Source organism: Crinia signifera, chromosome 1 (assembly GCF_055691185.1).
Source record: "Crinia signifera chromosome 1, ASM5569118v1, whole genome shotgun sequence".
NCBI classification, from domain to species: Eukaryota; Metazoa; Chordata; class Amphibia; order Anura; family Myobatrachidae; genus Crinia; species Crinia signifera.
In genome coordinates, this window is record NC_139217.1 from 208,735,439 (window position 1) to 208,758,000 (window position 22,562).

At 43.0% G+C, this 22,562-nt stretch overlaps 1 protein-coding gene across 1 annotated transcript in view; it reads right to left on the reverse strand.

The window, feature by feature from the left end:
• Window positions 1-784: 784 nt before the first annotated feature.
• Window positions 785-22,562, reverse strand: part of RAB3A (RAB3A, member RAS oncogene family) — a 62,156-nt gene continuing 40,378 nt past the window's right edge. Inside the window, exons 3-5 of the mRNA XM_083179231.1 lie at window positions 16,574-16,692; window positions 3,895-4,019; window positions 785-2,929 (exon numbers count right to left, since the gene is read on the reverse strand). Coding sequence (XP_083035357.1) covers window positions 2,739-2,929; window positions 3,895-4,019; window positions 16,574-16,692 — 435 coding nt within the window. The 3' untranslated portion in view covers window positions 785-2,738. The remainder of the gene's footprint in view (window positions 2,930-3,894; window positions 4,020-16,573; window positions 16,693-22,562) is intronic.

The following is a 22,562-nucleotide window of genomic DNA, read 5'->3' on the forward strand; positions in this document are numbered from 1 at the left end:
CCTGCACAGGTAAAGACTGGGGATGGTGCGTCGGGGTGTAACGTAACTATAGCACTGCAGCCCCCGGCGCCCGCACATGCATAGCGCCCCCCCCGCGGTCGCGGGGGCTGCGGTGCTATAGTTACGCCTCTGCTGGAAGGACTTGGGTTATTACAAGGCAGTGTGAATGGGTACCAGGCATCATCTAACTTGAGTCTTGTTAACACCTATGTCGGAAGGGGCTTGGAGTGGATGTTATCTCCAAGCACTAGCAGAGGAGAAGCCTCGGCCATAACCCATTTCCAGTCTGCAGTGTGAAAGGGTTTACACTGTAGCTGTATTGACATGGCTGGAAACCAGTGTTCAGTGATCTGAGCTGAACCCAGCATTTTGGTATGAAAGGGTATTATTTTTTCCTTTATTCTCCAGCCTGTATATTTGTACAGAAATAAACATACTATAATCACTTATTATGGTTTGGTGATTCATTAAAATAACCTAATTAATCATAACAAATGTTCAATTTGTGGTGTTAAGCATCTTACAGTTTGCCGTTGTAATAAATTAAGGAAAATATCACAGAAAAAAAAGCTAATAAAAAATAGTGATGCAATTTGCATAAACAGGTCCCTCCACCGTGTGATTGTGCAAATCCCTTCACACGGAAATGGTGGGATCAGGGCTGGGTACTCTCCTACCGGGAGCACTCGGACGTTCTGCAGTCCCCTAGACAGTTACAACTATAAATAGCTTAATACAAATAATGCCACTCCAGTTAATGGACACAACATTATAATAAATGAGATTTACAGCAGACTGAAGACTTTTATTCTTAACTTGGAAAAATCAAGTAAACCACTTCTGTTAAAGGTGCAACAAATGCTTGTATCTTCCCAGCCAATCCCACACAATTGTTTTTGTTGTAGTGTGATGCCTGAAGCCCCCATGGGTATGGGTCATAGGGTCGACTGCATGATGGTCGACATGCATTAGGTCAACCATTGAAAGTCAACATGGCTTAGGTCAAAACCTAAAATAGGTTGACATGGCTAAGGTCAACGGTCAGAAGGTTGACAATGGGAGGGTCAACATGAGTTTTATTTCCACAGGGACACAGTCTAAGTGTACCATGCTTCTGCACTATTTTATTCTCCCACAATGCTGTAGTGGATGGTAAGGTATGGATACCAACTGTCGGCACGTCAGCTCAAAAAGGTGAAAAACTGATGTCGACCTTCCAACCCTGTCGACCTAAGTCCTAAGCCATATCAATCTAATGCATGTCAACCTTCATTAGGGTCAACCTAATGACTGTATCCCTCCCCAATTACCCCATTAAAGTGCTGCAAGAGTATTGCCAACAAATGTATCATACTTCACTCGTCCCTCAATTATTTTCCATCATTTAAAACATAATAATACAATGAGCTTGAATAGGAAAATCTGATTCTCTAGAGAAAGTAAAATATATTTAAAAAGCAAAAAAAAAAAAAAAAAACGTACATTTTGGCATACACTGTTCTTATTACTCAGCCAGTCTGATAAGTTCCTTTGAAATCTCTGCAGTGATACTGGCAGTTGTATACGGTAACATTCGTCTGCTCTTGCTTATTTCACTGAATGTTGTGTATGGAAAAACTATTTTAAAACAAAACAAAAAAAAAATGGGAGGTGTTGCACCTTTAAAGAGGTTTTCTAAAGAGCTGACTCTTCTTAGAAATACAATTATTAAAACAAAAATTATCCTCTTCACTTTTTCTATTTAACTACATCAACAAAATCGCAGAGGAAATTCACAGCACTCAGATGCAGATTTAAAAAGCCTATAATATTTAACATACAATTTGCTATATATTTATGTGATTATATACTCTAATAGATCGAAAAATTAAATAGAACTAGAACATTTATTTAAAGGATAATTTTATCACTGCCTAAAATCAGGACATTAAAAGGACTATTACTGGCCACAGAACTCCTCTATAAGCAGCTGCCTCCTTGTGGCGGGAACCTAGAACTGGACACTCCTTTAAAATAGGAAGATAAATTCTCACATATGTATTGCAGATTCAGACACAGGAAAACAGAAGTATAATAAATAAATTATATATATATAGAGATATAAATATTCTTAACATAAAAAGGAGTGGTGAGAGATTTACGATATGGAAGTGTTTGTATGCACACACACACACAAAAAAGCTATTCTGGGTGAACTGATAGAACATTCAAGTTTCATGCGAACACATTTATAGGGTTCTCTGATGGGTTTTGCCATAGAAATGGTTGAAAAAACGAAACAAAAAGAAACAAAATTTTAGTACAGAGCAAGTGCCGTTAGCTTTTTCCACCGATTTGTGCAATGAATAATCTTCTTTAAAAACTCCTGTGTATGTTACTGTAAATGTTTGCATTGGAGAACTACTGTACTAAGATTGGGTTTCTTCAATCATTTCATCACTGGCTATACCCACTCAACTTTGTTAAACTTTCTCTCTATAGATAGATATATATATATATATATATTTATTTATATATAATTTTATTTTGAAACTATTTTTTTATTCAACCACGCAATTTAAACGCTCGCTTTGCTACATAGATCCTAACTAAAAAGGTTGTAACAGACAAAGTCATCTTCGAATGATATGCAGGTTTCAAGGTAAGTGAGGGTGAGGTCACCACTATACAGGCATAAGGGATAGGGTGCGGAATGCTGTGTTGTGTGTGTGTACGTGTACAAGGGGAAGGCATGTTCTTTAGCAGGCACAGTCCTGGTGTGGTGGAGCCTGCTGGTCAGTGAGCTGGGGTCCTTGTTTGACTCCAGTAACAGCAGGATCAGCTGTGTCCAAACTCTCTGACATCTTTTCACAGATTATGTCCACCAAACGTTCAAATGTCTGCTTCACGTTAATGTTGTCTTTCGCGCTGGCTTCAAAGAATTCAAAACCTGCAGTATAGTAATACAATGTTAGAATACTACCCAACTCTCCAACATCCGCTGTAGTTCTGTGTTCAGTGAGTTCTGAAACATTACACCAGTGGTAGCCAACTCCAGTCCTCGAGAGCTACCAACAGTTCACGTTTTCCAGACAACCTAGCTGCTGCACAGGTGCACTCATTACTCACTAACACATATTAAAAGATCCACAGACGGAGCGAATTACTTCACTTGTGATTCTGTGAGGAGATCTGGTAAACATTAACTGATAGCTCTCGAGGACTGGAGTTGGCTACCCCAGCATTAGACCTACTTCCATTTAGGGACACAGTTGGACTGAATAGTTGTTTCAGTCAAATTGAACCTAAACCTATAATTCTTTTGCTTGGTGTATTTAATATTTAAGGGTTAGTTCTACATAAGTTGCAAATACAGTAGGCAGACCAACTACAGTATTGGTACAAAGACAAAAGCTTTCATAAGTTGTAAAACTAATGTGAATAATAACATGAACATAGACTATGATGTGAGGGTGTCCCCTCCTTTGAATTGCACCCCTATCTATGTTGCTTACCCTGAAAGGTGCCTGGAGTGAGCTGCGGAGTCTCTTCCTGGGACTTGAAGTGTGGTGCTTAGCTTTGACATTATAGCTAAGTACCACAGTCCCGGTATAACACAGACATGGAGGAGACTAACCAGTAAGAAACTGCTGGTTGCTACTCCTTCATGCCATTGGTTGGCACTGCAAGAGTGAAGAATCAGGTCACACAAAAACATTGTTAGATAATGTCATCTTATCCAGTGTCTTTAGGATCTGTAAAGATAGGCAAACCTATTCATTTGTCTAGGGTACCGAACAGTAACACCAGCCTGCATGCAACAACAGACCAAATAAAATATACAATGATAAATATGCAATTGGTAATTCGTATAGGACTCTACCCAGGTGCAGTCTTTTAAGTTCGTTATCTTACCTAAGTGCTCTGCCAGCTGTCTTCCTCGGTCTGATGACACTACCCGTTCATCTTCCATGTCGCATTTGTTACCGACCAGTAAAACCTGAGCATTGTCCCAAGAGTAGGTTTTGATCTGAGTTGACCTGATAAGTTAATTGCAATGAGTAAGATGTTATTGCCGCACCAGCTGACCGAAGCAAAACAGTGCACAGATATAATAATGCTGTTACTCTCTAGGGCTTTTCATTGGCGAACTCTAGTATCTTACTTATTTTTGATATTGAGAATAAACATGTGTATATATATATATAAACAGTTATACATAGTATTATCCCTATTAACACTGACTTCTTGCTGCACTTCTGTCACTGATGACAATTACTACATATATGCATGGTATGCATGGCTCACTGCTACAGTGCAAAAGGTATACTGTCTGGATGTGATTAGAAGTAATCTCAAAATGAATTGGTTATACAAAGGCTTATGACTGAATTAAATTGTAAATTGCTACATAAAGATAATCTTCTATTACCGCTACTTTGCTTGTGAAGTCTTGGCAATGTCTGATCTTCTCAAAATCTATTCTGATAAGCCACTTACATCATTCAGGTTACCTGTACATATAAATACTCATTTTTTCAAACTGAAATCAATGTTTTAGATTATATGGAAATATTTATCAAGATCACAAAATACACTCCAAAACATATTTCAAGCATAATGCAAAAAATGGCAGAATCAATATATAGAATTTAAAACTCTGTAGCGATTCCCAGCAGTCAATGAAAACTACAGCATAATGGCAGAGCCATACACAAGCCAACTGTGACTGTAACCAACTTGGTGTCAACAGTTGTAGGTGTTAATGTTTGTGATCACCTGGCTCACACTTTTACTGCTTATACTCCTTGTACAATGGGGTCGCCTCTTTAATAGTTGCAGACTCAAAAATCCTGGCCTCAACTAACTAATGCAGTACTGCTAGATGACAAATTATAATGCAAGATTACAGTGCACCCGGAAAGTATTCACAGCGCTTCACTTTTTCTACCTTATTTAAAAACGGAACAAAATAAAAAAAAAATCCGATAAAATTCTATACACAATTCCCCATAATGACGACATGAAAAAAAGTTTAATTTGGAGATTTTTGCACATTTATTAAAAAATAAAAAAAATGAATAGGTCACAAGTATATAAGTATTCACAGCCTTTTGCTCAATACTTTGTTGATGCACCTTTGACAGCAATTACAGCCTCAAGTCTTTTGAATATGAGGCCACAAGCCTGGTGTCCTCCAAACATGTCGCCTGGCATTCAAGCCAAAGAGTTCGATCTTTGGTGAAATCTAACACCATGAGGAACAAAATTCTATGGTCAGAGTCCTTCAGGTGCATTGTGGCAAAGTCCAGACAGGCTGCCATGTGCTTTTTACTAAGGAGTGGCTTCTGTCTGGCCACTCTACCATACAGGCCGGATTGGTGGATTGCTGCAGAGATGGTTGTCCTTCTGGCAGTAGCGTAACTATGGAGGGTGTAGGGGATGCAATTGCTATGGGGGCCCCCAAGGCAATCCCCTGCACCCGTTGTGGAAAAGGTTTGTTCACCTAGATGAACAATACAGGCGCTTATAGGACGGGATGTAAAGCTAGCTGCTCACACCGGGCAATAATCTAAACAATACAAAGTTGAAACAAATATGCACAAAGATAAAAATAAGTAGCTACGGACAATGAAAGTTTGAATATTACTACTTGTTCCTAGATACCCACAATACCAGTCACTTGGATTACAAAAGGGGAGATCTGGCAATATCATTATAAGGGATCACTACTAGGAACAAGTAGTAATAATCAAACTTTCATTGTCCGTAGCGACTTATTTTTATCTTTGTGCATATTTTTATCAACTTTGTATTGTTTAGATTATTATATATATCTTATATTAAATTCATGTTTATTTTAATGTAATACCCAATTGATCATAGTGTGTTATTGATAAATTCAGAGCTCCACCATCCTCTTTTCTTAATCCCCTGCACCCTTTTGATTATTTTCCCCCAGCTGTGCATTTAACGTGAGCAACAGAGGAAATAGCGTGTCGGCACGGGGGAGAGGAAGTCCCAGCGTGGTGAGCCGCACCAGGTGACTGCGCCATGGAGAGGGAGGTGCTGTGAGCTGGACGGAGCAGGAGACAACACGACGGGGACAGGAGAGCAAACCCCAGCGCATGAGCAGCATCAGGAGACGGACACTGCACTAAGAGGAGGCGTGGTGTGCGGGACTTGGAGCAGGAAAGGCCGTGCCGGGGAGAGAAAGACCCGGTGTGGGGAGCAGAAGCAGGAGGAGACAGTGCGTCCGGGAGAGGAATACCCGGTGCATGAGCAGCACACTGCACTGGGGCGAAGGAGGCATAATGAGTGGGAGCAGGAAAGTCTGCGCCAGGAAGAGGAAGACCCGGTGCGGTACGCAGAAAATAAAACCAGTGAAAGGAAGTCCTGCACTCTAGCAACAGTGAGAAGGATCCATGATTCCCTGCACTGCCTGCTTGTAATGCGAGGTACACACAGATACACAGTCACCCCCCCCCTGTACTTGGGGGAGGTGTGGGGGGATAAGGAGGGACAAAGTCATGGCTGTCACAAGCTTTCAATCCCCTCTTCTCCATCCTCCCCTCCTCTCCTATAACCTCCCTGGCATCCTCTAATCCCTCCCCCCTTTTGTCCTCTACTTCTCTCCCACTTTCTCTCACCAATACCCTCTCTCACTCCATCTCTCCCCCTTTCCTTGGCACCCTTTGTCTGTTTGACACCGTCTCTCACTCCCTTTCTCTCCATGGCACCTCTCTCACTAACTGCCACCATCTCCCTACCCCTCTCTCCCCAACATGCTCTCTCACTACGTCTCTCAGACATCCTGTCTCACTACGTCTCTCACCCTCTCTCACTCTCTTCCTTCCCTCTTTCTCTTTCCCTCCAGCTCACATCTCTCTAAGGGCCTTATTTTGGTTCATTCTTTCTGACAAAATCCTTCTTAGATGGACAAAACCATGTGCACTGCAGGGGGGGGGGGCAGATGTAACATGTGCAGAGAGAATTAGATTTGGGTGAGTAATTTTGTTTCTGTGCAGGGAAAATACTGACTGCTTTATTTTTACACTGCAATATAGATCTCACTTTGAAGTAAAACCCCACCCAAATCTAATTCTCTCTGCACAAGTAACACCTGCCCCACCTGCAGTGCACATGGTTTTGCCCATCTAAGAAGGATTTTGTCAGAAAGAATGAACCAAATAAGGCCCTATATCTTGCTCCTCCCCCTTTCTCTCTTACACCCTCTATCACTTTTTTTCCATGAAGCCCCCCCCCCCCCCCCTTCTTTTCTTAGCCACATCTCTCTCTCTCTCTCTTACATGCTCCTCTCTCTGACACTCTTTGGGGGTCGATTCACTTTATCGCACTGTGAGCGCCATGAGAGAGCTCCCAGGGCCAATTCAAATAAGCACATTGCTAAGTCCAACTAGTGGGTTTCTGCTTGCATCCTAGGAGGGGTGCAAACAAAACTCCCACAAAACTATTGTATCTCGGTAATGCTGTTTTGTGCCTAGTGCGGCACAAACAGCATCGCAGCAGAGCACTTTAGTCGGACAATACTGGTACACCCACGAGTACTGGAATTCTCCAACTTAACAGTGCACTGATTTGAATAGCCCCAGGAGCTTGTTCCCATCGTTCTTCACAGCGAGCTGAATTACATAAATAAGGGGTATTGTAGTGACAATGGGGGACGGGCCCCTTTAAAGATTTTGCTATGGGGTACTAGTTACTAGTACCCCTAGTAGTACTAGGTACTGCCTTCTGCCTTCTGGAATGTTCTCCTTTCTCCACAAATGAATGCTGTGGCTCTGACATTGTAACCCAATGGGTCACCTATCTGACTAGGGCCCTTCTCCCCCAATCACACTTTAGATGGCCGGCCAGTTCTAGGAAGAGTCTTGGTGGTTCTGAACTTTTTCCATTTATGGATGATGGAGGCCACTGTGCTCATTGGGACCTTCAAAGCAGTAGATATTTTTCTGTACCCCTACCCAGATTTGTGCCTCCTTCCCTACCACATATACACGCACACAGACATTCTAGTGTTAATTTAGTTTTGGAGCCAATTGCCCTACCATATTTTTGTATATTTTTGGATTGTGGGAGGAAACCCACGCAAGTTCAGGGAGAATATACAAACGCTGCACAGTTAGAGCCATGGTGGGAATTGAACCCATGACCTCAGCGCTGTGAGGCAGCAATGCTAACCATTACACCATCCGTACTGCCCCAATGTATTTACTTTATTTAGCAAGAAACTTTGAACAGGACACCTACACTTATAACCCCTATGACTGCAAGGCACATGTTTTGGCCGGCGGGCTTCCCTGTGCGCCCGTCTTCCTTCACACGGCTACTTGCCGTCATTTACACATTACTACTCAGCGCTATTTAGCGTCCACGGTTGCCTAGCAGCCACCCTTTGGGTTAATGTGGCACGCCCCCGGTGACCCCGCTTTCCCCGTTTGAGTGCGCCAGATGACGTCACTCCACACCCGCCCGGGCCGTGCTGGTGATTTCTGCACGAGGTGTCCTCTGCCCCCACTGTCTACTATAAATGTAAGTACTCTGTTTGCTATTCTTCATGTCTTGATAAAGGGCTTTGCCCAAAACGTTGACACACAAGCCTGTGTTGATTCTTTTTGTTCTATCATTGCTGCCGCCGTGCAGACTTCGTATAATCTTGTGAGTGCCATCTGCAAATTTTTTGCTATATATATATATATATCGGGCAAAAAAGTATTTAGTCAGCCACCAATTGTGCAAGTTCTCCCACTTAAAAAGATGAGAGAGGCCTGTAATTTTCATCATAGGTATACCTCAACTATGAGAGACAAAATGAGGAAAAAAAATCCAGAAAATGACATTGTCTGATTTTTAAAGAATTTATTTGCAAATTATGGTGGAAAATAAGTATTTGGTCAATAACAAAAGTTCATCTCAGTACTTTGTTATATACCCTTTGTTGGCAATGACAGAGGTCAAACGTTTTCTGTAAGTCTTCACAAGGTTTTCACAAACTGTTGCTGGTATTTTGGCCCATTCCTCCATGCAGATCTCCTCTAGAGCAGTGATGTTTTGGGGCTGTCGCTGGGCAACACGGACTTTCAACTCCCTCCAAAGATTTTCTATGGGGTTGAGATCTGGAGACTGGCTCGGCCACTCCAGGACCTTGAAATGCTTCTTACGAAGCCACTCCTTTGTTACCCGGGCAGTGTGTTTGGGATCGTTGTCATGCTGAAAGACCCAGCCACGTTTCATCTTCAATGCCCTTGCTGATGGAAGGAGGTTTTCACTCAAAATCTGACGATACATGGCCCCATTCATTCTTTCCTTTACACGGAGCAGTCGTCCTGTTCCCTTTGCAGAAAAACAGCCCCAAAGCATGATGTTTCCACCCCCATGCTTTACAGTAGGTATGGTGTTCTTTGGATGCAACTCAGCATTCTTTCTCCTCCAAACACGACGAGTAGAGTTGTTACCAAAAAGTTCTATTTTGGTTTCATCTGACCATATGACATTCTCCCAATCCTCTTCTGGATCATCCAAATGCTCTCTAGCAAACTTCAGACGGGCCTGCACATGTACTGCCTTTAGCAGGGGGACACGTCTGGCACTGCAGGATTTGAGTCCCTGGCGGCGTAGTGTGTTACTGATGGTAGCCTTTGTTACTTTGGTCCCAGCTCTCAGCAGGTCATTCACTAGGTCCCCCCGTGTGGTTCTGGGATTTTTGATCACCGTTCTTGTGATCATTTTGACCCCACGGGGTGAGATCTTGCGGGGAGCCCCAGATCGAGGGAGACTATCAGTGGTCTTGTATGCCTTCCATTTCCTAATAATTGCTCCCACAGTTGATTTCTTCACACCAAGCTGCTTACCTATTGCAGATTCAGTCTTCCCAGCCTGGTGCAGGTCTACAATTTTGTTTCTGGTGTCCTTTGACAGCTCTTTGCTCTTGGCCATAGTGGAGTTTGGAGTGTGACTGTTTGAAGTGTTGGACAGGTGTCTTTTATATAGATAAAGAGTTCAAACAGGTGTCATTAATACAGGTAACGAGTGGAGGACAGAGGAGCCTCTTACAGAAGAAGTTACAGGTCTGTGAGAGCAAGAAATCTTGCTTGTTTGTTTTTGACCAAATACTTATTTTCCACCATAATTTGCAAATAAATTCTTTAAAAATCAGACAATGTCATTTTCTGGATTTTTTTTCCTCATTTTGTCTCTCATAGTTGAGGTATACCTATGATGAAAATTACAGGCCTCTCTCATCTTTTTAAGTGGGAGAACTTGCACAATTGGTGGCTGACTAAATACTTTTTTGCCCGACTGTATGTATGTATGTATATATATATATATATATATATATATATATATATATATATATATATATATATATATATATATATATATATATATATATATATATATATATATATTTTTTTTTTTTTTTGTTCTGGACCTCGACCAAAATATTTAAAAATATACTTGCCTACCCCTGCTCTAGGGTGCAGTGATTCAAAAAAGATTGGGAACCCCTGGTTTAGATGTTTCTATTCAGGTTTACAACACTTGCTCACAGCAGCTTAATTTTCCACATGAATAATGCACATTTTACATTAGGTGGAAAAGCTCATTTTCTAAACATTGTTTAACAGACTTCTGCAGCTTGTATTGGATCAAATAACCATTTAACAAATCCTGAATAGATGGCTCTGCCTCCCAGGGCCGGATTTGTGCCTAGGCCCGTGAGGCACCGGCCTCAGGGCGCCACCTATCAAGGGCGGCACAGCAGGCTGACTTATTTTAAATAGCAGCATGGCAGAGCGGGTGGGCAGCGGCAAGTGACAAGCGGCGCCGCCACCGACATGATTCATCATATGTCAGCGGCAGTGCCGCTCGTCACCCACCGCTGTCCACCCGCTCTGCCATGCAGAGTACATCACCGGCTATCTCCGACGGTCCCCCTGAGCGTCCGGCTCCGCCGCTAGGTGAGCTGAGCTGAATTGCTCTGGCTTACTGCCGCAGGCGGGGAAAGCAGCTAGGCTGAGCAGCGCGAACCTCCCTGCAGTCAGTCAGTGTGAGAGAGACTGAAACTGCAAATAAAGTTAATTCACCCTCCCTCCGTGTCCTCCATACAGTTAGCAGTCCAGACTGATAGATAGACTTATACCTTAATAATGATTATATTAAAATAGGGGGGGGGGGGGCGGCCAAAAATGTTGTGCCTAGGGGCGGCCTGACCTCTAAATTCGCCCCTGCTGCCTCCCCTGACTGCACGTCCCTGGCATGACTAATTCATATTTGGGTGTATCATTATCAACTTCTTCACTTCATTAGTTGATGCAATTTTGCTGTTTTCTGATAAGATTTCCATAGTTTTGCATCTTAAATTATCAATTAGCAACCTTAGGTTGATCACTATATGGACCTGCAGATCACTAATATATTAGTGAGATAATGCGGCTTTTGTAACCAGTCTCCTTGAAATATGCATCAAACGACAGCAAACTATTTATATATTTGTAGCTTGTCATAAGAGGGCTCCTTGAATAGGATCTCTTAATCTTCTATGTAGAGACAATATTATTAAAGAACTGCATGTGTTGCACATACATTGTTATATTGGGATGCGGTCATCTATTAGAATGAACTTAGGTCTACAGTCATTAGGTCGACCCCACTAGGTCGACTGGCAGGAAGGTCGACCTGACTTAAGGTCGACATGGGCCAAGGTCGACATGACTTAAGGTCGAATTTGCATAAGGTCGACATGAGGAAGGTCGACTGGTCATAAGGTCGACATGGGTTTTTCACTGTTTTTTGAGCCGACATGTGCCGACAGGCGGTATTTCATGCCCTACCATCCACTAGGGCGTGGTGGGAGAATAAAATAGTGTGCCGAGCGCAGCGAGGCACCGTGCCCGAAGCATCGCGAGCGAAGCGAGCGATGCGAGGGTCCGATTCTCATTGCCAACTGTGTCCATGTCGACTGTGTCGACATTCGGATCAAAAAACAGTGAAAAACCCATGTCGACCTTATGACCAGTCGACCTTCCTCATGTCGACCTTTATGCAAATTCGACCTTAAGTCATGTCGACCTTGGCCCATGTCGACCTTAAGTCAGGTCGACCTTCCTGCCAGTCGACCTAGTGGGGTTGACCTAATGACTGTAGACCTAAATGCAGTCTGACGAATGATCCCATTCCGTTATATTGTACCATCAATTATTGCTCTTTTTATATTACTGATATTTTTATCATATGCTTTTGTACATTTAATAATTAACTATGTCTGTCAAATAATTGTACAATAATTTACCTGTGGCAGCATGATCTGATTTGTATTTTTTACAATAGACACTGTGCAGCACTTTTAGGCTCCAAAATTTTCACCGACTGCTAAATATTAGTAGATTATATAGCTTTGATGAAAGTTGATCGAAACACATCATTTGGCCAACTTCATTCCTGTACTATCCTACCCTCTGCCCCAGATTGACCACTCACATCACCATTAGCGAAGCTGTCCATGTAGACAGAAGCAGTTTTTTTCCTTTAGTAAAGCAGGTCATATGCTCATATCATCACTACAATACAGTGGTGTATAAAAGGTTTTTGAATTAAAAGTCTTCACTGATCAGCAGTGTCAGCTCCAGAAGTGGGGTACAACACTGTCTAAAATTGAAATAGGAGAGTCTACCTAACTGCCAGTCCCAGTCGGTGTTGTCTGGCAGTTGGTGTGGCTCCTCTATTTGTACTTTGGACTGTGCTGTAACCCCCACCTCTGGAGCCACCACTGCTGCCAAGGCTAATCTACAGTATATCCCATGTGACCTGTATTGAGCCCATGCTATTTACAAGTACAGAATAGCTTTTCATAAACAATACTTAAGGGAATGAAGGAAATGCTTGAGTAAACAGGAAAGTCTTCAGACTGTTTATGAAGGATTCTAGAGAGGGGGCCTATTGAACTGTGTGGGAATTGAGTTCCATAAAGGCGGAGCTGCATGGCTAAAAGTTTGACCCCCAGATGAATTAAAGGGGATTCTAGGTACTGCTAAAAGTCCTTCATCTACACATCACAGTAAATCGGGTGGGACAGTATGGAATCAGAAGCTGCTTCAGGTACCTTGGGCCTTGGTCATGTAGGGATTTGAAACTCAGTAAGTTGATCTTGAAAATGATTCACCATTTAATGGGCAGCCAGTGAAGGGAGTAGAGAATGGATGTAATGTGGCTAGAACGGAGCTGGTTGGTTAACAGCCTGGCAGCTGGGTTTTGTACCAGCTGTAATCAGTGCAGTTTTTTGCTGGGAGACCAAGGTAGAGGGCATTGCCGTAATCCAAACGCATGTATGACTTTTGGCAAATCTTCAGATGAGTATTTGATTCTGGCTATTTTCCTCAGATGAAAGAATTAGGATTTGATTGTGGCTGATATCTGATGTTTAAGTGTCAAGCCACCATCCAGTACCACGCCAAGATTCCGCACATGATCAGAGTTTTAGGTTTCTGTACCCACGAGTGTCAGTCCAGTTGGGTGGCTATGCTGCAGTCTTATTTTATTTATTTACAGTTTCTTATACAGCGCAGCAGATTCCGTTGTGCTTTACAATAATAGACAGTGATAAAACAAACTGGGTAACAACAGACAGACTTGGAGGTAGGAGAGCCCTGCTGCAAGCTTACAATCTATAATCTTGTACTTTGATGTTGAGATCCTATCATAAGGACCTCTGTTTTATCAGGATTCAGTCTCAGTCAACTGGCACTCATCCATTCCTGGAGCTCAGCTAGACAGTCATTTAGGGTTGTTATTGGGTTTTCAGTGCCTGGTGCAAAGGACAAGTACAGTTGTGTATCATCTGCAAAGCTGTGGTAGACAAGGCCATGGTGCCTAATTATTTCACCATGTGGCAGCATATACACTGCAAAAAACATGGGGGATAATATAGAACCTTGTGGGACACCGCATGGCAGTGGCAGGGATGAAGAGGATGACACTCTGATCTGTCAGCAAGAAATTATTTGTACCAGCTTAGTACTGTGCACAGCCAGTCCACAGAGAGTGTCGCTCTCGCACAGGTGCTCAATCAGAAGCCCATGGTCCACAGTATCATATTCTGCAGAGAGATCCAGAAAGATTAAGAATGAGCAGTCACATCTGTTTCTTGCCATCAGAAGATCATTTAGCACATATACCAGGGCTGTTTCAGTGCTATGTCTTCTCCTGAATCCTGATTGGAATGGATCATAGATATCATGAGTTATCAGATGAGTTTCCAGTTGATTTACAACCACATTTTCAATGACTTTTCCTAGAAAAGGAAGGTTTGATACAAGTCGGTAGTTGATTATGGAGTCTGGATCTAAATTAGTTTTTTAAGAAAAGGTCTAACAATTGCTTCCTTTAGGGGTTGAGGAAAAATTCCTGTCTGCAAAGAGCATTGAACAATTGTTGCAAAGACGGAGCCAATTATAGCCATACACCCTATTAGGACCTTGGTTGGCACAGGCTCCCGATCACAGCAAGTGGGACGCAAAATCCAGACAATTTTAGCATTGAGCTTTATATCCATTGGGTCAAAGCTGGTCCATGAAGATAGGTGGCTTACATTGTCAGGCTTGATAGTTTGGCACTTATCTAAAGGCACTGTGGAGATTCCAGCCCTGATGGCGGATATTTTATCTGAAAAGAATTTTGCAAACTCATTACATCTTGCCCGGGAGAGTGTTTCAGCAGGCTGCAGACATGTTGGCTTGCAAAGCATTTCCACTCTGCCAGAAAGTTGAGCAGGCCTATTGCTTGCTGCCATGATCTCAGTTGACAGGAACTCTGACTATTTATGGGTTATTGTTGATTGATATTCTTCAATATGCTTTGTTAGTTTTATATTGTCCTCCAAAAGGTTAGTCTTCCTCCATGGTCTTTCAGTTCTATGCCCCCCTTTTCTTAAGCTCATTAAGACTGCTGTTAAACCAGGGAGCTTGACGATGTGGTTTGAGATGTTGTATACGCATTGGGCTATAATATCAATTGCAGCCGACATATCCCTATTATAGTTACAGACTAGGGAACAGGGACCTTCACAAGCTCGCAGTAATGCAGAGAGATCCAGATTTGCTGCAAGAGCCTGTGAAGTTATAGCGTTCCATGGATGATACCTGGTCAGCTGGTCATTGGCAAAGATCTATTTTGAGGGTTTGCAGTTGACAACCAAAGGGAGTGGTGGTCTGACCACACGACTGGGTTTATTTTTAGGTCAGTGACTTCTAATACAATCTGAAAGACTAGATCTAGCATGTGACACTTTATGTGTAACAGAAGGAATGATTTGTGTGAAGCCCAGACCATTCATTGTGCACAGAAGGTCTTGGCCAAGGTATGAGAGCTCATCATCAATTCATGCATTGAAATCCCAGAGGATGAGCCATCTTTGGTGCTCCAGAAGTAGACCAGCAACAGTGTCTGCAAGTTCTTGTAGAAATAACTTTCCATCTCCAGGGGGGTGATAAATGAGGAGTACCCTGAAACCTAATCCTGCCAAACTCCAGGCAGCAGTGCACTCAAATGAGCAAGTGCTTTCCATATGGTGGACCCTTAAATTGAGTGATTTTTTTAAAGCAGGTAGCCACCCCCCTCCCCCCCTTCCCCCTTCCCTGCATTCCAATCTTGGGTTGTGTATGACAGAGAAGTTTGTTAGGACTGCAGTTTCCAAGAAAGGTGCTGCATTCTCGTCTAGGCAAGTCTCTGTAATACAGGCTAGATCTGAAGTTTTGATAAGGTCAGCAATTGTCGAAGTCTTGTTTCTTATAGATCTGACATTACAAAGGACATTTCTGATTGGGCAGATCTGATTGGGAATACCAGAGGGTCTGCAGTTTTATTTATGTTAAGTGCAGGGGTTCTGGGTATGGGGGACTTGCATTACAAATAAAAGATTATACAAATTGAACTTTATTACATTTGAAAAAGATGCCCAAGAGAGAACCTACTCTATACGTAGAAATTTAATATGCTGGGGTTTTGTATCACAGCCTCCTTCCTTAACATTGCTAGGCAATATAATAAGTTAATCCTGATTAATTTTTTCTTATATAACTGCCTAATTGTTTCCCTTATCAAATCATCATACTATGCCTGCATTGCCTGTAGAGTTTTCTAGAAACCAAATAGAACTCACAGAAGGAGGAGGCATGTCCCTATTGTTACTCATGAAGTTAGTACTTGCTGTTTAGTTTGGTCACTGGACATTGTTAATCAACTGGACTTTTGGTGATTGAAATCTATGCTGGACCATAGGGCAAGATTTTACTGTATACTTAATATTTGGGGGATCGATCGATCTATCTATCCCTCCATCTACTCAGCAGTAACAGATTTTGCCAGTTTGTGTGCTCAGATGGTGGTGACCATTTTTCACCCGGATGCAGATTCGGGCTGATTTAGTCACTCATCAGCCAAATTAAATCTTTGAGATTGTTCACCAAATTAACTTTAGAATTCAGTAAAATAAAAATACACAAAAAGTAAATTTAAGATACATCCAAAAATGCATTGAGTTATAAATCTAGAAAATATATTTCATTGTAGAACTTACCAGTCCTGTACAGCATTAAATGACTCTTCATTGGTGATATCATACATCAGTATAAAGCCCATAGCTCCCCGATAATATGCAGTGGTAATGGTCCTGTACCTCTCCTGTCCCGCAGTGTCCTGCAGAAGAAATGGTATGGCAGTGAGCATATAGTACAAGTAACCAGTGGTGCAAGTAGGATTAATGTCTTAGTGGTACTGTGCTGCGCGCCGAAGGCGCGCGCCGAAAAATGGGCGTGGTTGTGGGCGTGGTTGTGGGCGTGGTCATGACGCTAGTGGGAGTGGCTACACGACAAAGGGGGCATGCATAACCAAATTTACAGCCCCTTTTCTGACTATCCAGCGCCACACAGTGTGTGCATGCTCCAGATGAGAGAGGCTGCCTTCCTAACTCCTACAGCACACACTCGTATCGGTAGCCAGCTCCATCACACAAGGTGGCTGACATGCCAATTGTAAAGGTGCAGTGATAAAATGCACACCAGCAAACTGCATCATAAGGGATATACATACTGTATTTACCTACTTTCTGAATGCACCCTCTTGGGCATCCAGTAAGGTATATGGATACCCATGCTACCAGTCTATCCCGGACCCCATTGTGGATATTACAATTAACATCTGCTATGCTATAAACCAGAAGTGTGGTGCAGACAGCGTTGCAGAAATGTTTAATTATTAAACATTTCTGCAACGCTGTCTGCACCACACTTCTGGGCCAGTACATACATCTGGGGGGCAGCCAGGGCTGCTATGCCAGCCTAGTGCCTTTGTGACTTACTGTAAGCCCAGAAATATATACGTATTAAAGTTTAAGGCACTAGGCTAGCATAGCAGCCCTGGCTGCCCCCCAGATGTATGTACTGGCCCAGAAGTGTGGTGCAGACAGCGTTGCAGAAATGTTTAATAATTAAACATTCCTGCAACGCTGTCTGCACAACACTTCTGGGCCAGTACATACATCTGGGGGGCAGCCAGGGGTGATTACTAAGAAACTGTTCAACTTACTTAAGTTCTTCTCAGACTTCTCTAAAATACTAAGTGCGGGCGCGGCACACGAGTCAGTCAGGATGCTTTTCAGGCGGCCGCCGACTGTCCCCCTCCCGTTTGCTGCGTCAGCAGCGTCACAGACAGGCTGCAGAGGATTACCGCCGGCGCCAAATAGTCTGGCCGCGGTGACGTCCTCTGAAGATGTTAAGCGTGGATGCGGCACGCAGGACACGCCGGCGCAATGAAGTCATTGCGCATTCCGGCGCATGCGCAGTCCGCGCTGCCCGTGTTCCTGCGCATGCGCAGTCAGCGCTGCGCGTGGATTTTTCTTAGCGGTACGGCGTACCGGCGGTTTGTGTTATAGTGGTACGCCGTACCACCGCGTACCGCCTGAATTGCACCACTGCAAGTAACATAAATGGATCAGGACTGCAAATTGAGTGTGAAAAACAGGACATACTGGTTTACACTTCATTTATGGTTTATGCACTCTTTACTCTGTGGATAACAAAAGAGTTACTAGATCCTGAGAAGAAAACCCCTCTTCCTTCTTAATAAACTACTTATTTCTAACATACTTCCCACTCTGTCTGCTGTTTCAGTGACTAATGCACAATAATTGATCTCTAATAGAAAATGTCACAACAGTTTCTACTCCTGATTTACTGCGCTCTATTATACAAGCAGCAGATACTCTATCAGTAGATCATTCATCACAATGATACAATAGTATCATGCCTCACATTGCTGGGGGATAATAGGCATTTTTCTGTGTGGGGTTTGTAAGCTTCACTGGGGGCAGTGACATTTGCCCCAGCTGCAGTGCACATGGCTTTGCCCATTTTGAGAACATCTTAGCTTGTGATCAGGTCTGAATTAAGCCCATGGTCAGTACCCAATGCTGGAGGAAATAAAACCATGCTGAAGGACCCAAATTAATTTAGTGCAATGTTTAGGAATAACAGAGAATAGGGAAAACTCAGTCAGGGATATAAAACCAATGCGAATCCTGTAGGAGATTTCAAGTTTTGGGTATTTATAGCAGTGAGAAATACATTCCTTGTAGGAAGGGCAAAATCAAAAATGTAAGATCGAGAAAGCAATCACTGAGCTGGAAGAGGGGGTTTGCCTCATGGTATTGAGCCATATCAGGGAGCATTAAGCCCCATGTCTTTTAGAGTGGGCCATGCATCCATAAGTAATCCGTGGGGCTCCTCGCTTCAGACATAAGAAAGCATACATTATTTTTAATGAATCTAAAAATGTATTGCATATGGAAAGGCATGGAATAAGTATATCAGTTTGGGTAACATCATCATTTTGGATGCCGTGAGGCAGCTCAACCAAGAGATTCATCCAGGCAGCTGCTAAGGTTGTCAGCTGTGCAAGAATGAGATATAGAGGGCACCAACACACTACTAATAGAGGGGTACTTATTTGATGACCCCTTTGGTCTGTCTGCCTTTCATTGGAGATTTATTGTCAGTTCCTGTTTGCTGGTGATATTTCCCAGTCCGGTCCTAGTGAGCGCTTTACATGGTTGTTTTACCCAGTACTGTTCCCAGTCTCCCTGTCTTTTGCAGTGTCCTGGTATCCTGCCATTGTATTCCTGCATCCTTGTATGCCTGTTGGATCCCACCTTGTTCCTGCTATCCTGTATCCAGTACTAATTTGTGTCCAGTCTCCAGCAAAGTCTCTGTGCATATCCCCTGCCAGTTCTAGTTCTGGTTCCATGTACATACAGGAGTGTGGATCTAGTTCTTTTTTGTTAAGCCAAGGGGAATCTGATATCAACCATATCCCAAATTACTGGTTCTCCTCTGCATCCCAACATAAATCATGTCATCGCAGACTGCAGCCTAATCTGCCTAATTGCATAGTCCATTCAACAAGTTTCCCTGCAGTAGATTTCATTCTGTCAGCACTTGCTTCAGATTCCAGTACACACCTGATTGTTTCCAGCAGTTAACCATTGCCTGGCCATGTTAATCAGTTACTACTTTATTTCTTTAGTTCGCTTCTGTCTGGTCGTGGATCCAACCCAGCAGTCTTTATTCCCCATAAAATAGCAGTGTCTAGTCTGTATAACTCTTGCGCTATACTCCAGGTAAACTACTCGGTGGCTTCAATAAGCCCTTCCTGCTCAGAGCATATGACCAGGCAGCGTTTTACGTTGAGCGCATATAGTTCTAAAGCAATGGTTCCCAACCCTGGTCCTCAAGTACCACCAACTGTGCATGTTTTCCAGGTCTCCACACAGAATCACAAGTGACATAATTAGCTCCATCGGTGGATCTTATAAAATGTGCCTGAATAATGATTGCACCTGCTGGGTGACCTGGAAAACGTGCACTGTTGGATGTACTTGAGGATCAGGGTTGGGAACCACTGTTCTAGGGGAAAAGGAGCAGCTGTTATTGGCATAAAAACCTCGCCTGCTCGGCTCTAGGGGTCTTATTGAAACAGGTTCATTTATCTTTCCATTCTCCCCTACACAGCAGATGATGGGTCGCATACGCCATCTGCAGTTTGTGTGAATATGTGGTATTCGTGTGGTATTAATGTCTGAATAGAAGTACAATCTTCTACTGCATTAGTAGAACCCACTGAATGTCCTCACAACTAGCCTCGTCTTACATAAAGTTCAAATCATTCATATGTTTGGGTTTCTTGCATAAACAATTTGTTTTGTGTACTATTGCAACTTGGTAAACTATTACGAAAACACATTTCATCTGCTTTTGACAATTTTTTTCAAATTTGCAGGTACAATAATAAATGTATTATAATTCTTTAACCCTTCTAGTGCTGAATTTTAAAGCACAGAACTCAAATATTCTATTACCCATTTTTATAGGCAAGATCCTAATTTGGAAGCAGCCATTTTGTTTGGTCTTTTTCAAGGAATCGTTTCACTGAGCCATGACCCAGGTTAAAGTGGCGGTGTAAAAGAGGTAAAACTTAATCCAAACTATGACAGATGGCATAATTAAGACTTTTATGCTAACCTGGTTAGTGTACTAATCCAATTGTAGGGACACTGCATATGTGCAGAACCTGCTCACAGGGTCACTTATACCCCAGCCTGATCGACAGGCTGAGGGCATTTGTGGGTGGCGACTGGCAGTGGCGTAACCTTAGCTCTGCAGCCCCCGCGGTGGCGGGGGGGCGCAGAGAAATTGGGGGCGCCGCCGGGGGGGCTGCGGGGCTATAGTTACCCGCGGTCTGCGTCTCGACCGGCTCTCTGTCGGGACCTTCCTGACGTCACGGTCCCGGCCGGCTCCTGCTGCAATGAAAACTGACAATTAGAAAATGGCTGCCCCCATACTGCAGACAGTTTTCTGTCTGCAGTATGGGGGCAGCCATTTTCTTAGAGTCCGTTTTCATTGTAGCAGCAGGAACCGGCCGGGACCGTGACGTCAGGAAGGTCCCGACAGAGAGCCGGGCGAGACGACGCAGACCGCGGGTAAGAAGGGGGGTGCAGGTTAGGTGGGGGGCGCCGAATAAACGTGCGGCGGGGGGGCGCTGAATAGTTAGTTACACCCCTGGCGACTGGGACCATTTCTCAAGCTGTAGGTATGACGCCTCCCTTTTGTAGGAATGCTGAAGTGAGGGTCTATGCCTGGTGATGCAGATTTATAGACGGCGGCTGTGGAACTATGATAGAAATCGGAGTAACCTTAGTTACTGTGGATCACATAAGTAGTTGGGAGGTGTCTACACCAGAGACAACTTGCTGCATTTGATTATTAGCTGTATGGTATACTAGCATAATGGTGTACAATTCTGAATCAGGCCCACTTCCATGTCATAACAATACAGGAGTCCATCAGACTGGATGGGAATATTTTGTCATGCCGCATGCTGTCTGTGGGGAATTTTGAGTAAGAAACACCAGGACATTTTCATTTTGTAATTAAGTCAATCCTAAATAGATTTGCCATTTTGCAATGCCAGGTACTGGATGTGAGGCAGGCAGGTTTCTCTCCAAAATGTATCTATTAATGTGCATGAATATAAAATTCTGTAATATTGATATCTCTATTAATTTGCCCTCAGGAAGCCTCAAACATTTGGCCCTCTTTCCAGTGACCTAACCAAAGTATTAAACTAATAAAAACAGCAACATTCGTTCTAGAGGTGGCCATACATCAGAAAGATCGATCAGAAGATCGAGTGCACTCATGATTGTGTCCAATTTCCCTTCAAACTCCCTGGCAGTCCCTGGTGGTTTTTGGACACACAATATGCATACAATCCATCTGACAATCAATTGAGATTGTATGATTTGGTACAATATCTTTCTGATGTATGGTCACCTTAGGAGTGATTTTGAGGAAACGCGCGTGCACACACACACACAGACATTGAGGGAATAATAATTGTGTTAATGTTCTCCTTTTGTACAAGGTCTTAAAATCAATGGAGACAGATGCCGATAGTTATTGGCATAATACAAATAATTGGCATAATACAAATAATATTAATAACAATATTGATAATGTGTATTGTATGATTTTCTCTTCTGCAGAATTGAAACCACTTTCTCTAAAGTATTCATTCATTTACTTTACAAACATGTCTGTTTCTCCTCATTGGAGAAGCATGAAGTGAACTCTGTTACTTTGGAAGGCTGTCAAAGTTCATTAAAAAAAAAAAAAAATCAAACCAAAAACCCCTCATTGCTTCCTCTGCAGCCCGCATCAGACCATTCTCTGCTCCTCTGCTTATACCTACACAAAAGGTGTCTATTATTGGTAACAATCATGGTAGCAGCTTCCAGCTTTGCATCAGTAGCAGGGGAAGCCGGACTGAATTGCCCTTTGGTAGAAATTTTGGCAATAACAGACAGCTATTATTACAGCCTGAAGAGGTCCAGAGTAGATCCATTCTGCACTATTGCCAATCTAAAGTTTGGTCATACAGCAGAACAGCGAGGTCGCATGTGCAGATGGCTGGTAGAGGCAGAAAAGAGGACTGCAGAGAAGGTGTCAGGGCCA